This window comes from Sylvia atricapilla, chromosome 9 (assembly GCF_009819655.1).
Source record: "Sylvia atricapilla isolate bSylAtr1 chromosome 9, bSylAtr1.pri, whole genome shotgun sequence".
NCBI classification, from domain to species: domain Eukaryota; kingdom Metazoa; phylum Chordata; class Aves; order Passeriformes; family Sylviidae; genus Sylvia; species Sylvia atricapilla.
This window is the reverse complement of record NC_089148.1, coordinates 23,987,821-24,002,198: the sequence shown is the minus strand read 5'-3', so window position 1 is coordinate 24,002,198 and position 14,378 is coordinate 23,987,821. Positions and strand designations below refer to the sequence as shown.

The window sequence follows — 14,378 nt, the reverse complement described above, 5'->3', positions numbered from 1 at the left end:
CATTGTGCACAACTCCTCACTTCGAGCCCCTAAACTTCTCCTGCAGATGCCAAAGTCAGAACAAATAAAAGACCACTTTCAACCCTTCCAACCACCCATGGCAGCACCAAGTAAGCTGCAACTGGGAACCACTGCCTCCATAATCCCATCCAGTCAAACCAGGAGAAGATTCTTAACAAACTGACAGAATTATTCTGCCAAATTCAATGGTCTCTGGCCCTCATCTCTTCCTCCATCCTTTTCTGCACTGCCAAGAGGCAGCATGTCCCAAAAAGAGCCGAACCAAGGAGTCTTCAGGATGGCACATTCTCTGGATGGGTGCCTTGCACAAATCAGACACATCTCAGTCCTACCTCATTAGTTCTATTCCCACTGCTTCTTCCAAAATTAAAAAGATCCTTTATGCAATGCATTGGAAATTGACAGAAGAATAAACGTTATATGATATTCCCAACAAGTCAGTCCCAGGTTTGCTGTGCCATTCTGCCAGGTCAGCCGGCAGAGAGCAGCGACAATCAGGTACCACAGAACTGCTCTGACACCTTCTGGTGACAAACTCCATTACAGCCACGGCCCTTGAGACAGCGACGATGAGGACAGACCAGAGACTTGCTCAGAATTTCTCCTCTAAACACCATCCACAGTGCAGTGGCAGCACTGAGCAAGAAAGCAGCCACTGCAAACCATCAGCCTCTCAATCATGTCATAGACCCCTACTAAATTAAGACTGAATTACAAATAATTTAATATTTGAACACAGAATATAGAGAAAAGGTATATACTTTGATATGCACATCTTCTCCACAATCACATCCATTGTTAACCATTACTTTTAACCTCTGTTTAGCACTTTAATATAACAGATGTTTGACTTTCTCTAGCAGCGTTGTCAAGAGGAATAGAGGTTCCCAACATGGCACCACTGCTCAGGCCACATTCTGCTTGAGACAAGAGGAACAGTCAGCACCTTTCACCTGGATAATCAGCTGAGACAATACCTACACACATCCCTTAATTCTTCACATGAAAAGCACAGCTCCCTACTCCTCTGGGAAGTGCTCCAAACAAGGAAATCAGCTTCATTCCCCTAGGGCAGCCTGGAGGGAGGAAGGACTGCACTGGCACTTGGCAGACAGGCTTCCTGCCTTCCCACAGCTGAGCTGGCCTCATCCTTCTCTTCCCAAGCAGTTTTATGAAAACACTCACTGAAACACTAAATTGAAATCATTAACTCTAGAAACATTCCATCTTACCTGGCAACATCATCTGTTGTGCAATGGATTTAAGGTTTATGAGAACAAGACACAATGAAATGACCCCGCTGTAATGGCAAAGTGACCCCACACAGACACCTGCACACAAGCCCCAGTGCTGAGGCTGTGCCCTGCCCACTCCAGTGGATGGAGCTCAGGAATTTCACAGGACCTCTCCATGCCACAAAAGCCATGCAGCCTCTGCTCCCCATGCAGCCAGGGGTCCAGGAGGCTTTAATAAAGGTTATAGGAAGAACTGAAATCTTCAAACCAGCCATTTGCCATCAAGGAATCAGCTCCTTCAGTCATGCTCATCAGCTCCCAAGAGGCAAATCCCAGCATGCAGCTCCAGAGAGACAGTCCCTATGGTGAGCCAGGACATTGTCACCTCAGCCCTAGAAGCACAACAAGTAGAAGTACCTCTGCTCCAAACAGTTTATGTTTGAGAGATTCTGCCCGTCTTTTGAGCTGGAAAGTGAACTATTTTGCCAGTAAAAGCTTTTATTTCAAGTAAATTATGTGACAAAATTCAAGTACAAATTTTGTGGCTAAAATAATTTACAGTTCTAATTAATACACGTAGTGAATTATTTAATTTTGTGCATCTGTAAAAAGCAGCTTCATTCTGTGTTACCTAAAGTGGCCTCATTCTGCCTTCACATGGACCATACCAAACCCTACCATCCCCTGCAGCACAAAGCACATCAGCAGAGAAAATGTATTCTTTCTACATCGATAAAAAAAGCCACCAAAATTACTTTACAGTAAATGCAACTCTGCTCATTACAAAAAGAAAATGTTAACAAATTAATCCAATTGAGCATTTTCTGCTACTGTCAAACATGATCAAAGGTATGTTTATAACATACTTTCAGTGAGCCATGTAAGTAAAGGTGCAGTTAGAACAGCTACAGAATAAACGGGAAAAGGTGCTCCTTTATAGAAGTAGCACCATCTTCCCTCGGGCACCATTGCTACAAATAATGTCTTCATGAGCCTTGGCTACTTTCTCCAGGGGATATTCCAAGCCCACAACAGGTTTCAGCCAGCCAGCTTCAATGCCATCAAGGACTGCTGTGGCACATTCATGCCTTTCCTCCTGCATGGAACAAACACAGTGTTTATGACAAAGTCTTTGTATTTTAGAATAGTATTGATAATTTATGCAAGAATTAAAGCAAATTCCACAACGTGAAAATATGTTACGATGTTCTGAGATTGAATCAAAACATAAAGGAATGAACTAACAGGCTGATTACAGTGAAAAGTATTCTTTCATTCCTACAAATAATTTTAACTGTCAATAGAGGGGTGCTGGAAGAAGCCAATAAAGCACACTTTAAAATAGAAATGTTTCTTACCTCAGTTGCAAGAAACAGACTCACTCCAATTATGCTGGACTCTTTGCTCATTGTGTCTCTTGGGTTTATCTCAATCCGTCCTCTGCAGCCCACAACCTGCCCAGAGGAGCCCAAAGCGTCGAGTCAGAGCTCTTCAGTGTGATGCTGAATGCACAAAACCAGTGACAAAGGCACCCATCACCACCCCCGTGCCCAGGGACACAGACAATGACTGTCACCCTCCTGTCCCAGGACACAAACACTCACTGTCACCCTCCCTGCACAGGACACAGACACTCACTGTCACCCTGCCTGCACAGGACACAAACACTCACCATCACCCTCCCTGCACAGGACAGCAGCTGCAGGTCAGTGTCCAGGTTGACATTGGAGAGCATTTCTATGATGATATCGACTCCCCCTGGCCCTGTGCATGCCTGGACAGGACACAGGATGTTGTCTTAGCCCTTGGGTACCACCATTTGTTTTACACTATAGAAAGTATCCATTCCACAGCTTATCGTTCAAATTTTCAGCACAGCCTTTGTACTGCAGCTGACAGCTAATGAGCTGAATTGCAGCACATTTTGGTGTGCTAACTTGTGATGTGATCCCATACTGCAATTTGCTGAATGTAAGAAATTCTAAATGCCACTGCCTGAGGCTCTTCCAGCCTGAGAAAGTTTTTCCTTGAGTAGAAATGAAAAAGGCAAAACACTACTGCTCCTACATAAATCTACTCTAAAGTCCTCTGCAAACAACTGCTCACATTTTGTTAAGAACAACAAAACCTGCATTCCTGAGCCCAGACACATGCCTACCTTAATTCTCTCAGTGTAATCCGGGTCTCTGTGGTTAAAGGCTTGGTGAGCACCGTTTCTCAGGATCACATTCATGCCCTCCTCAGTTCCTGCTGTACCCAAAACCTTCAAACCACAAGCCCTGGCAATCTGACATGCTGCTAGTCCCACCTGAGGGGAGAAAAAAAACCCAAAAAACAAAAAACAAAACAAAACAAAACAAAACAAAACCAAAAACAAAAAAAAAAAAAAAAAAAAAAAGAGAGAGAGAAAATTATTTTACCTCTTTCTTAGAATTTTAAATATTCTACCAGTGACTTGGAACTTCCCCATTTAAAAAGCTAGTCTGGTAATGGTATTTTTAGCCAAAAATTTGGATCTAAAAGAAAGCCAAATACTCTTTAAAAAAGAAAAGATATTTACAGAGGCATGGTCATTTTTGAGTTTTTTTAATAGCTATCAGCATTTGACATACATCAACATAGAATGCTGAGTATCTGTCAAAGCTGGGACATATTTTTTCCTACAAATCCAAGGAAATTCTTCTCTTCACAGAATCACCTGCTATTAGTACCAGCATTATACATTGCTAAGAAAATCTGCAGGTACAAATTTTATTAACACTACTTCTTTAGAAAGTAAATTCTCAGTGTCTCCTACCAGCCTTGTACTCCAATAAGAATAGACACACTACATTTAGTTTATGAAAATTTTAAAAAATGGTTACAATGCTAAATGCCATTCTACTATCTCAGAATAAGATATGAATTCACCTTTTTTGTGTCTAACAAATAATTAAGGAAACTTGCCTGTTCACAGCAGTTGTTTGGTGCATCACCAGAAACTGAGCAAGGGCAGAGTGTGGGATAAACCAGAATATTGAGTCATAGTGATCTAAAATAAGTTTGTCATGAAAACCCAAAGAAAACTAGAAGTGGAATTTCATGTAGTATTCATTCACAGGTTTATATATTCCAGTACTCTTCCTTGTGCAGCCAGCTGTTGGCTCATGGGTAAAAACATCCCAGAAATGCACAATCGCCCTGAACTAGTGACTTATTCTCAGAGGACTGAGAGCAACTTGAACATATTGGAAAATTAGAACTTTCTGCTCTCAGTGATAAAACTTCCAGACCAGCTACCACCTGCAGCAAACATCTATTCCCTGTGTGATCCTCTGACTGGGGATCTCACACCAGCACTCCTGCAGCCTCACAGTTATTGGGAATAACAGGGTAAAAACTTAATCTGCTAATCTGTGGATATAGATATGACCATAACTCACATCCTAGGAAGAAGCAGGTGCAAGGACAGAGCACAGTGTTCTCCACCACTTGCCTCCTTGGCATACTTACCCCTCCACTAGCACCATGAACCAGCACACTTTCCCCTGCCTTGGCACAGCCTCTAAGGGAAGAACACAAGAGAGATTGGCACTGTGATTGCAGCACATACTGACATCAAATCTCATTGTTCACTCAGCATTGATTCCAATTTATGTTCCAATAATATTCCAATTTATACCATAAGCCTTGTATACAGATACCATAAGCCTTTCTGGGAGAACAAGGAGGCAAAAAAAATCTTGTAATTGATGACTTGAAGCAACATGCAGCCAGCAGCCAGTGAGAGCCAGGTACTGAGCCTCAGTTCAGGACTTTGGCCTCACAGGAGAGCACTGGTTCTGCTCCACAGCACCCTTCTGCTCACTGAGCAAATGATAACCACTGCTCCTCTTCTTCCCCAGCCAAAACACCAGTGAGTGCTGAAAGGGAGCCACACGTTTTATTCCATGAAACCTTTTCAGGGAGGTTCTCTCAAGAAAAAAGACTTAACAGGAAAACACAGTCACAAGCTTCTAGGTAACAATTGCCTGACAATTCCATCAGTGTAACATTTTTAAACATTTCCCACTCATCAACCAGCCCATTTTACAGGACAGTGAAAATATGAACTTTGGTATTGTAAACACCACAGATTAAAGTGTACAAACACGGATTTGGTGCCTTACTTCTGGAAAAGGGCCCTGTAGGCAGTGAAGTAGGGCACTCCAATGGCTGCTCCCTGCCTGAAATCCAGTTTGTCTGCCAAAGGAAAGACCCTGTTGGCTGCAGCAACTGCATACTCTGCATATCCTCCAGAAAGTGTTTCAAGGGTGAAAACTCTGTCACCTTTCTAGAATGGAGGGAGACAACACAGAGAAATCAATAATTTCCTTTACTGTTTCTTTAATAAACATCAAGGAGAAATTTACAGAGGTTTAGGCTATTGTTAACAGCTCCCCTACCAAAAATAATCAGTTTTATTTGTAGAAGAACTTTTTATAAATACTGATACATACCATCCATGTGACACAAATCGTATAATTTCTTATACCTAAATCTAATTATCATAATTATAACCTCACCCTGCAATGTAACACACAAACCTACTGCCTCATTAATATGAACTTTAATGAACTTAGACTGAAGTCAGAAATTCCACCCACAGATTTCACATGCCAAACCTCAAAAGCTTTTACAAACACAAAAGAAACATTTCTAAATTATTTAAATGTGGGAATATGTATCTTCTTAATATACCCTAAGCCATGTCTCTCTCACTCAAGCCAAAAGCATCACAATTGTCAGAGGAAGCAAAAAGTCCCACATAGCAGATACAGCAAACTGCTAAGAAAATAAGAACAAAGATGATTCTTCTCTCTTGATAACCCAATCTCTCAGGCCTCCCAAAATTGTTACATAAATTCCAAATCAGGAAATTCCAACCCAATTTTACCTACAATTTTTATGTGTGTTTTTTGGACCAAATCTCTAATGATTTAAATGGGAAAACCAATTTAAAAACTAAATTGATGTCTTTTATCAAATTGATATTTGCCTTCTCCTCTCCCACTGAGAAATCCAAGTAAAATTACTAGACAGGAGCAATACAGTATTTGAACAGTTTTGGCAACAAATAACAGAATTTATGGAGCTTTAAAAGTAAGCAATTTCCATTTCTCAAATACTTTACAGAAAAAAAATCAGTTTTGCCTGAAATTAGATTCCCTAGCAAGAAGCATCCAATCTCAACTTCTTGTGCAATGCCAGAACAATAGCTCCAAACCCCCACTTTTGTACACCACATATCAGTGCTTTAAGCAGACAGACTGCAGTGGAGTCTGCAGGTTCTGAGACTCTGAACTTGGGGAGAGCACAGCACTCCTCACAGTCCCACCAGCAGCCTGGATTGCCAGGGAGCCCCCGTGTGCTTTTACAGGCCCGTGCAGGGGACTCCCCCCTTGAACAGATTACCTGATTATAAGTAACAAAACCAGGTAGAGTAGCACAGCAATCAGGCAAAGAGGACCCATTAAACAACAGTGAATTATACCCCAGTGTGGGAATACCTTGAATGCAGTCACGTGTTCCCCAACACTTTCAATCACCCCAGCCACATCCGAGCCAGGAGTGTAGGGTAAAGCTGGTTTCCTGGCATAAGTCCCAGAACGAATATATGTCTCCACAGGATTTACCCCACAGGCATGGACTTTAATTAATACCTAAAAGAAAAGACACTTCTTCAGCAATAACTAAAAAGACTTAGCCCTTGAATTCACAGCAGGGCATTGTAGCATTTTTATTGAATTCTCAAACAGCCTCGGTTACAATCCAGCAGCAAACCAAAGCTAATTTCATTAAGTCATTATGTGGAATACATAGGCCACTGCAGAGTAAAGAGGCCACATTTGTTAAGCATGGTATCTCGAGTAGTACCAACACACTGATCAAAACTCACGTACTCCTGGTGTAGGGTTCAGGGTTGTATCCCTCATTGTGTCTTGCAGGCACCTGTTAACATTCACTACCACTATTTCCCTTCACAGATATATACCTGGTTTTCTTTTGGAACAGGAACTAACACATCTGACTGGAGTTTAAGCACTTCAGGGCCACCAAATTCGAACACTCGGACCGCTCTCATCACATTCCTGGTGGCTGCCATGACGAGCAGAGGATCTGGTAAAAGAGACAACGAGATCCCTGGTACCTGTTCAGGTCACGGGGAGCTGAGCCACCAAGATATCCCTGCGGACACCGCCGGGAACACGGCACACACCGCGGGGCCGAAGTGCGGATCGATCCCGCGGTAATGAACCCAGCCAGGGGGAGGGGAGGGAGCGGGGGCAAGGGAAGGCCCCGAGCTGCTCTGGGGCTCCTCGCTCCGAGCACCTGCCGGATCCCGAGGATGAGGAGGGCGGGAAACACAGCCCGAGCCCCGCGGCCAGCGGGGGACAGCGCCCGGTGACAGAGTTCGAGGCCGGGCCCGGCACGATGGAGACTCGGCACGACGGACATCCACCGACCCCGCCCACTAACACACCTACACCGCCTGGCCCCGCCCACTGATACATATGCGCCTCCAGGCCCCGCCCACTAGCACACCCGCACCACCAGGCCCCGCCCACTGGTGCCTATGCGTCTCAGGCCACGCCCACTAACACACCCACACCACCAGGCCCCGCCCATTGGTACATATGCGTCTCAGGCCACGCCCACTAACACACCCGCGCCGCCTGGTCAAGCCCATGCCGCCGGGCCACGCCCACTAATACATATGCGCCTTTAGGCCCCGCCCACAAATACACCCGCCCACTGATACATATGCGCCGTTTGGTCACGCCCAAGCCGCCAGGCCACGCCCACTAAAGCACCCGCACCACCAGGCCACGCCTACTACCATACCCGCGCCGCCAGACCCCGCCCCTTGAGCCTCCTCATAGTCAGGCCGTGCCCCGGAAGCGCTCTATTGCCATCAAGCCCCGCCCCTTCGAGCCGCCCCTGTAGCCGTGGGCGCCTGAGGCTAGGCAGTGCCCGCCGTGGCTGTGGAGCCCGGTACGGATAGCACAGAGCCGCCTCCTTCCCGTCCCGTCCCGTTCCCCCGGAGGAGCGCCGGGAAGCCCCGCGCCCGCCGCCTACCTGCGGAACGCCGTTGCCCCCGCGGCGGAGCGCAGACCCGGGCGGGAAGAACGCGAACGGGGGAGGACCCGGGCGGGGCCGTACCACCACTCGCCCTGCCCCACCGCTCGGCCGGGTGGGGAGATTTGTCCCTCGTGCGCCGCCGTCCCCCCGCGATGGCGGCGTTCGCGCGGCGCAAGGCGCAGCGGCTCGCGTTGCCAGACCCCAGCCGCAAGCGCGCGCTGGACGCGCGGGCCGCGGAGCTCGTGCGGCTCCTGAACGCGCGCGAGCGCTTCTGCACCACGAGCTCGTGCGACGGGAGGGTCACCGTGACGGTAGGTCCGGGCAGGGACCGGGACCGGGACCGGGACCGGGAGGGTCACCGTGGCGGTAGGTCCGGGCAGGGACCGGGACCGGGACCGGGACCGGGAGGGTCACCGTGGCGGTAGGTCCGGGCAGGGACCGGGACCGGGACCCGGGTTGGGCGTCCTGGGGAATGGTTGCCGGGATGCCGGTGTGGAGGTTCCGCCCGTCCCGGGGATTTTGCCGGCACGGGGCTGAGGTCCCGTAGCTCCCGGTGTTGCCGGTGCTCCGTGTCCATACCCCGGTTCTCCAGTCGGTGGCGGGGGCACCAAGGCGCTGCTGCCGAAGCCGGGCTGGGCACACGGCGAACGGGCTGTTATTTAAATGGGACGCGCTTTATTTCCAAGGACCGTTCTTGTATCAGCAGCAGATTAAACCTCAGAGAGCTGTGGAGCCGCTCTAATGGTTTCTGCCCACCACTAGGACACGGACGGCACGGGGATCCAGAAGAAGAACTGCACGTGGCTCCTGGTGACACACAACCCGTGTGTGAAAGGCGATGTGGTGAGGGCACAGTGTGATACAGCCTTTAGATATGTTCAGGGACATGCTCCTGCTGTCATGGAAAACACATCGTGTCCAAGGGTTTTTATTCCTTCTTCTGAGATGAATTGATATTCTACTCTCAAAATTAACTTTTGCTTAGATGTGTTGCTTAATAAATTTTTCAGACCCGTTTTAAAATAATGCTTTTAAACTCAATATCAGATTATCTGCATAGCTATAATGCAGCTGATAGTCCAGAAACATATGTAATTTCTTACTGTCTGGAGTCATGCTTAAAACTCTTGAGTAAAAAAAACTCTTGAGCCTGGCTTGCTGAGCAAGCAGACAGTGGTGTACCCATCTGAAAGTGGTGTAATGGGCAAGTTCTTATACTGCATTGTTAACTTTGTGTCAGTAAATCCTGTGAAATTAAAAACGTCTGTAGTGCAAGGTTTTTAATTTTTAGTATGTTTTCAAAATAATCCATGCTTTGCATATATTGCTTTGTCTCACAAAAGTAGCAGTTGCAAGGTCAATATTTTCTCACTCGATTTGTAGTTCACTTTACCATACATATACATTCTCACACACACACAAAAGTCTCCTCCAGAATATTTGTTTCCATTAGTATTTGTTCCAGCAAATCAAAGCTTGCTCAAAATTTCTGTCAGAAAATTTCAGGCCAAGGAGGATGTAGTGGGGTATTGTTAACTCTTATAAGAGGAAATGCTCTGATTTTTATATAAATATTTTGGTAATTTTGTATAAATATTTTCCAGATGACAGCACTAGAGAAAGCCACTGGTGATGTTGTGTTCAAGTTTGAACCATTTGTTCTTCACGTGCTGTGTCGGGAGCTGCAGGATGCACAGCTGCTGGTAAAACCACGTCAAATACAGTGTGGCATTGTTGTTCTGTTACATTCCTGCCTGCAAAAATAAAAGTATTGGCTCCTGGGTAAGCAGTTGCACTTAGAAACAGTCCCAGATGTTCTCTGTGTTTATTAATTAGAATAGTAAAATAAGCTGATGAGAAAACACAGCTTTAAACTTGGTGAGGGTTTTACTGTACTTAGAAGGAAAAATGACTCACCTGCAATTCAGCCTTCGAGCTGAAGCAGACTGCAGCATGAAACACTACCTGAGGGGCCTGGGCTGCTCTCACTGGCAGAAAGGGATGGATTTTAGATAGTACTTTGCTGCCAGCCAGGCCATTTGGCTCCATTTTCACTGCATTGAGTGATGCCTCTGCCTTCTGCTGTCCCAGAAGGGCTGCAGGGAGCACTGTGTGCTGTACCTGTTTTGTCTTTAGCACAGAGGAGCTGAGGAGCCCGTGGGCTGCAGTGCACTCGTGTCTGTACACGAGTGGCACCACTGTGGAGTTCCAGCTCACTGAGATAAAACAGTTCACTCCCTAGACAGACATTACATCCCTTCTGCACTGGTGCATTCAGGCAACCAGGATCCACCATGGGCCTCTGAAAACCACCCACCATTTGTGGGTTTGAGCTTAAAAAGTATTTTAATATAACTATTTTTGAGTAAGTCTGGGTAGAGGATTTGAATAAGTTATTTTGCAGAACTGAGATTGTATGTTGCATTGCAACCCATCCATAGATATTTTTTTGCTGTGAAAGTGTACAAGACCTGTTTAAGCATTTATTTTTTTCTGCAGCATTCAGTGGCTATTGACTCTGGATTCAGGAACTCTGGTATTACAGTTGGCAGAGGAGGAAAAATTACAATGGTAAGGACTCTACTACTGGAAGGGATGTAACAAAGTCATGTTGTTACGTGTACCTTGACTTCTGTATGATCCAAGACTTGACTGGTGCTTAGGAGGTGTCACAGGGCATGCTACAGCAAAGAAATAGCTCACTGCACTAGGTGACAGCAACCTAAGTAATGGTATGGATAAGCAGGATGGATAATACTATAATGGACTCCCTACATTGTTTAAATAAACTTCATAAACTAAAAAACTTTATCCCAGGTAAATCATGTTGTGTTTTCAGGCTGTGCGGAGCACTCACTGCTTAGAAGTTCCATTGAGCCACAAAGGGAGATTGATGGTCTCTGAAGAATATATTGAATTTCTGGTACATGTAGCCAATCAGAAAATGGAAGAAAACATAAGGAGGATTGAAAGGTTTGTAAGAATACATCAGTTCTGTTCATGACATCTAATTTTTTCTTCAATATTAAGTAAAACATTAGTAACCACTTTTCTCCCCTTGCATGTTTTGATTACATTCTAAAAGCATTAGTTTCTCAGAGTAATTTGCAGATCCTGAGCAAATCTATGAAAACAGTTAACTACAGAATTGTTTCTGCCTAGATTCCACAAAGGCTTGGAGCTGGCTCTGGAAACTGCTGACCCTGCAGACGCCGTGTTTCCCCAGGGGCCAGAGAAGGGCCACTCCGTGTATGTGCACAGAAGAAAGAGACGGACTGCTCAGGAACAGGCGCATCCCAGCAGGGAGCTGGGAGCCCAGGATGAGACTGAAAACAGTCTTGATCTGTTTGCTGAAATCACGATCTAGACTAAGACATTTGAAAGCAAATGGTGAACTGAAAGATGATTGTAATGCTCTTTCTAAGAGGTTTATATACTCCTGTGCTCCAGGTAGTAATGTCTCATGGACATTGAGCAGAAAAAAAGGTAATTAATGGAACAGGGAGCAGGTGTAGCTACAGGACACAGAGAACAAAGCCGTAGAATGTTTTGGGAGTTTTTTAAGTGTACTGTTGAATTAACAATGTGGTACTCCATCAGTTGTCCCAGGGATAACTGGTTTGCTGCAGCCTTTCTGTGGCAGCATTTCACTTCCAGCTTCCCTTCAGGGAAGGGAAGAGGTGCTGGGGACAAGCACTGAAGACTGAAGACCATCTACTCGTGAGACAGCCAAGACATGAGGTGGAAATGCCATAGACACCTCCCAAAGTAGCACCATGTGCTTGCTCACAGAGGAGGTAGTTGTTGCTTGTGGATTTTGTAGGAGGCTATTTCAGAATAGTCTGAACCCTGGTCTGCATCTGGCATTTCTTAAGATGTCTGGTGCTGGTCTGTTGGCTGTGGCCCAAGGGACTGACAACACCAGCACCGACCACAGGTAGTGCCCACAGACTCTGTAACAGCATTACAGTGTTTACATTCTGAGAAATACAGTTTGCCAGGAACTGATGTGTGCTGTGATCCCACATTCCTCTGAAAAAGATGAAAAATTCAGGAAGACTTCTTGGCATCTTAACAGAAAAATGTTACCCTAACTGTTGGTATCTTGGTACTTTATTCCAGTCATCTCCAATGGTTGAAGACTGTTGGGAACCTCATACTAAAACTAAACAAGACCCTACAACAAGAAAAATAAACAAAGATCAGGGAAACATGTTACTTCAGTATGTAGAACATTTTTTGCAAGGTTTTTCTGGGTTTTCTCACACTCCCTCCAAGGTTGAAAAGGGTGATGGTGGGGTGTTTTCACCACCCTGATGCTGTTCTGGGACCAGCAATGCCTTCCTCCATTCCCCTCTGCCCTTATACCAGGGATCATCACACCTTGCCTCACCTCACCCGAGTTCCACCAGCTCGTTTTGAGGTTCATTTTGTTGGGCTGTTTTATTTCCAGCTGCTGTATGGGATTCTGTTGGGCTGTAAATGTGCAGAGCCATTGGGAAGAGCATCCAGAGGCAGCACCCCTGAAAAGGGGATTCTGGGGGTTGTGGCTGAAAGGAAATTCACCAATAAGCAGCAAGACTCCTAAAACTGAAATCTTTACCATTTGTAAGTGTGTTTAGCCACTTAATTAATCTAAAAGGTATTTTTGTACTTGCCCTCACTGTGTTAAATTTTTTTTAATTACAGTTTCACTCCCTGTGCACTCAGTTGTTTCAGGGGAGGCAAATGGGTTCCTTCACTCCAGGAATTGACTGTCATTTCTTACCCCATAATATTTCACATCCACACCAGGCAACTACTCAAATCAGCACTGCAGCATTCCAGCTGGTTGTGCCACAGGTTCTGAGCCAGTTGTGCTCCCCAGCACATCCATGCACTTGGGTACAAAGTCACTTGACTTCACTGGGATAATTCTGTACATGCAAATCACAGATGTCAGGAGCACAAGTGTTCGCTTGAAACTGCTTCTTCCTCTGAAATTCAGGTACTTAAATTGCTTTACAAGAGCATGGGTGTAATGGCTGCAGAGTGCAGTGAAATCAGTGTTTTCATGTGGGGTTAAACCTCTCCAGAGCAGGGCAGCTTTGCACCTCTCAGCCTCCACTCCTGCCAAGGCTTTACTTGAATTTAACCAGGTCTCAATTTAACTTTATTTATAATCAGTCTCAAGTTTTTTAAATTTATCATATTAAATGTATCATGCACTGGAGGCTTAGCAGATCTTCAGTACTTTTGTTTGCTGAAAATACACAATTATTTTGCAATATATTGTCAATTTGATTTTACATAGTGGGATATTATGAGAGATGTTTCACTTCTGATCTACTCATAGTTGGAACTACCCCAGGGGAACATGCTGGGTGTTTTGTGAGAGAGAAATTTGTATCTAAAAAATTACATAGATGCCTAAATTCCCTGATCTGCTCACTTCATATCTTCATACCAGGAGAAAATAAAGGCAGTAAGAATTGCTGTCAAACGTGCTGTGCCAGCAGTGGTGACAGCAGGCAGCTACCTGGGATCAAGGTCAGAGAATCCTCAGCTTTTTTTTTTTTTTTTTTAATCAGAGAATGACTCCCAAATTCAGTATAAAGATTACATGAAATATCTTATTCTGCTTTCTGGATGCAGTTTATTTATGGTACCTGAGCAGATACGCTATTTTGGTAATTTTATACTGGAGGGGAAAAGGCATATTTTCATTTTCTGCAGGATCCCAAGAACAGAGAAATCTTTTTCTCAGAATCAAGTTTCATAGTTGTGATTGTGATTTTTGCTGAGTAATTCTGACAACTCAGAGCCCTGTTGTTGGGTGCTTGACCCAGCTGGCAGAGGACGCCTGCTCTACCCCATGCGGGGCTCTCCCCCATCCTGAACCCCTCGGCTCTACCCCTGTCCGAACTACCCGGCTTTCTCCCATCCCGAACCGCCCGGCTTTCTCCCATTCCCGCACCGCCCGGCTTTCTCCCATTCCCGCACAGCCCGGCTTTCTCCCATCCCGCACAGCCCGCCTTTCTC

At 45.5% G+C, this 14,378-nt stretch overlaps 2 protein-coding genes across 3 annotated transcripts; one reads left to right on the top strand and one right to left on the bottom strand.

Annotated features, from left to right (window-relative positions):
* Positions 1-1,733: 1,733 nt before the first annotated feature.
* Positions 1,734-8,431, bottom strand: CRYZ (crystallin zeta). The gene is made up of 9 exons (XM_066325295.1): positions 8,355-8,431; positions 7,270-7,394; positions 6,785-6,937; positions 5,405-5,568; positions 4,749-4,800; positions 3,415-3,564; positions 2,929-3,030; positions 2,615-2,710; positions 1,734-2,352 (listed from the first exon to the last, which is right to left on the bottom strand). The coding sequence occupies exons 2-9, from the start codon at positions 7,378-7,380 to the stop codon at positions 2,191-2,193; spliced, it is 990 nt and encodes a 329-aa protein (XP_066181392.1). The 5' UTR covers positions 7,381-7,394; positions 8,355-8,431; the 3' UTR covers positions 1,734-2,190.
* A 69-nt stretch (positions 8,432-8,500) lies between these two features.
* TYW3 (tRNA-yW synthesizing protein 3 homolog) lies at positions 8,501-12,572 on the top strand. Of its 2 annotated transcripts, XM_066325296.1 has the most exons (6): positions 8,501-8,668; positions 9,120-9,200; positions 9,962-10,060; positions 10,857-10,928; positions 11,197-11,330; positions 11,520-12,572. In XM_066325296.1, exons 1-6 carry the CDS (start codon positions 8,510-8,512, stop codon positions 11,722-11,724), a joined length of 750 nt encoding a protein of 249 aa, XP_066181393.1. In that variant the 5' UTR covers positions 8,501-8,509; the 3' UTR covers positions 11,725-12,572. The 2 variants fall into 2 exon arrangements, with proteins under 2 accessions (XP_066181393.1, XP_066181394.1); XM_066325297.1 differs by lacking the exon at positions 9,120-9,200.
* Positions 12,573-14,378: the final 1,806 nt, after the last annotated feature.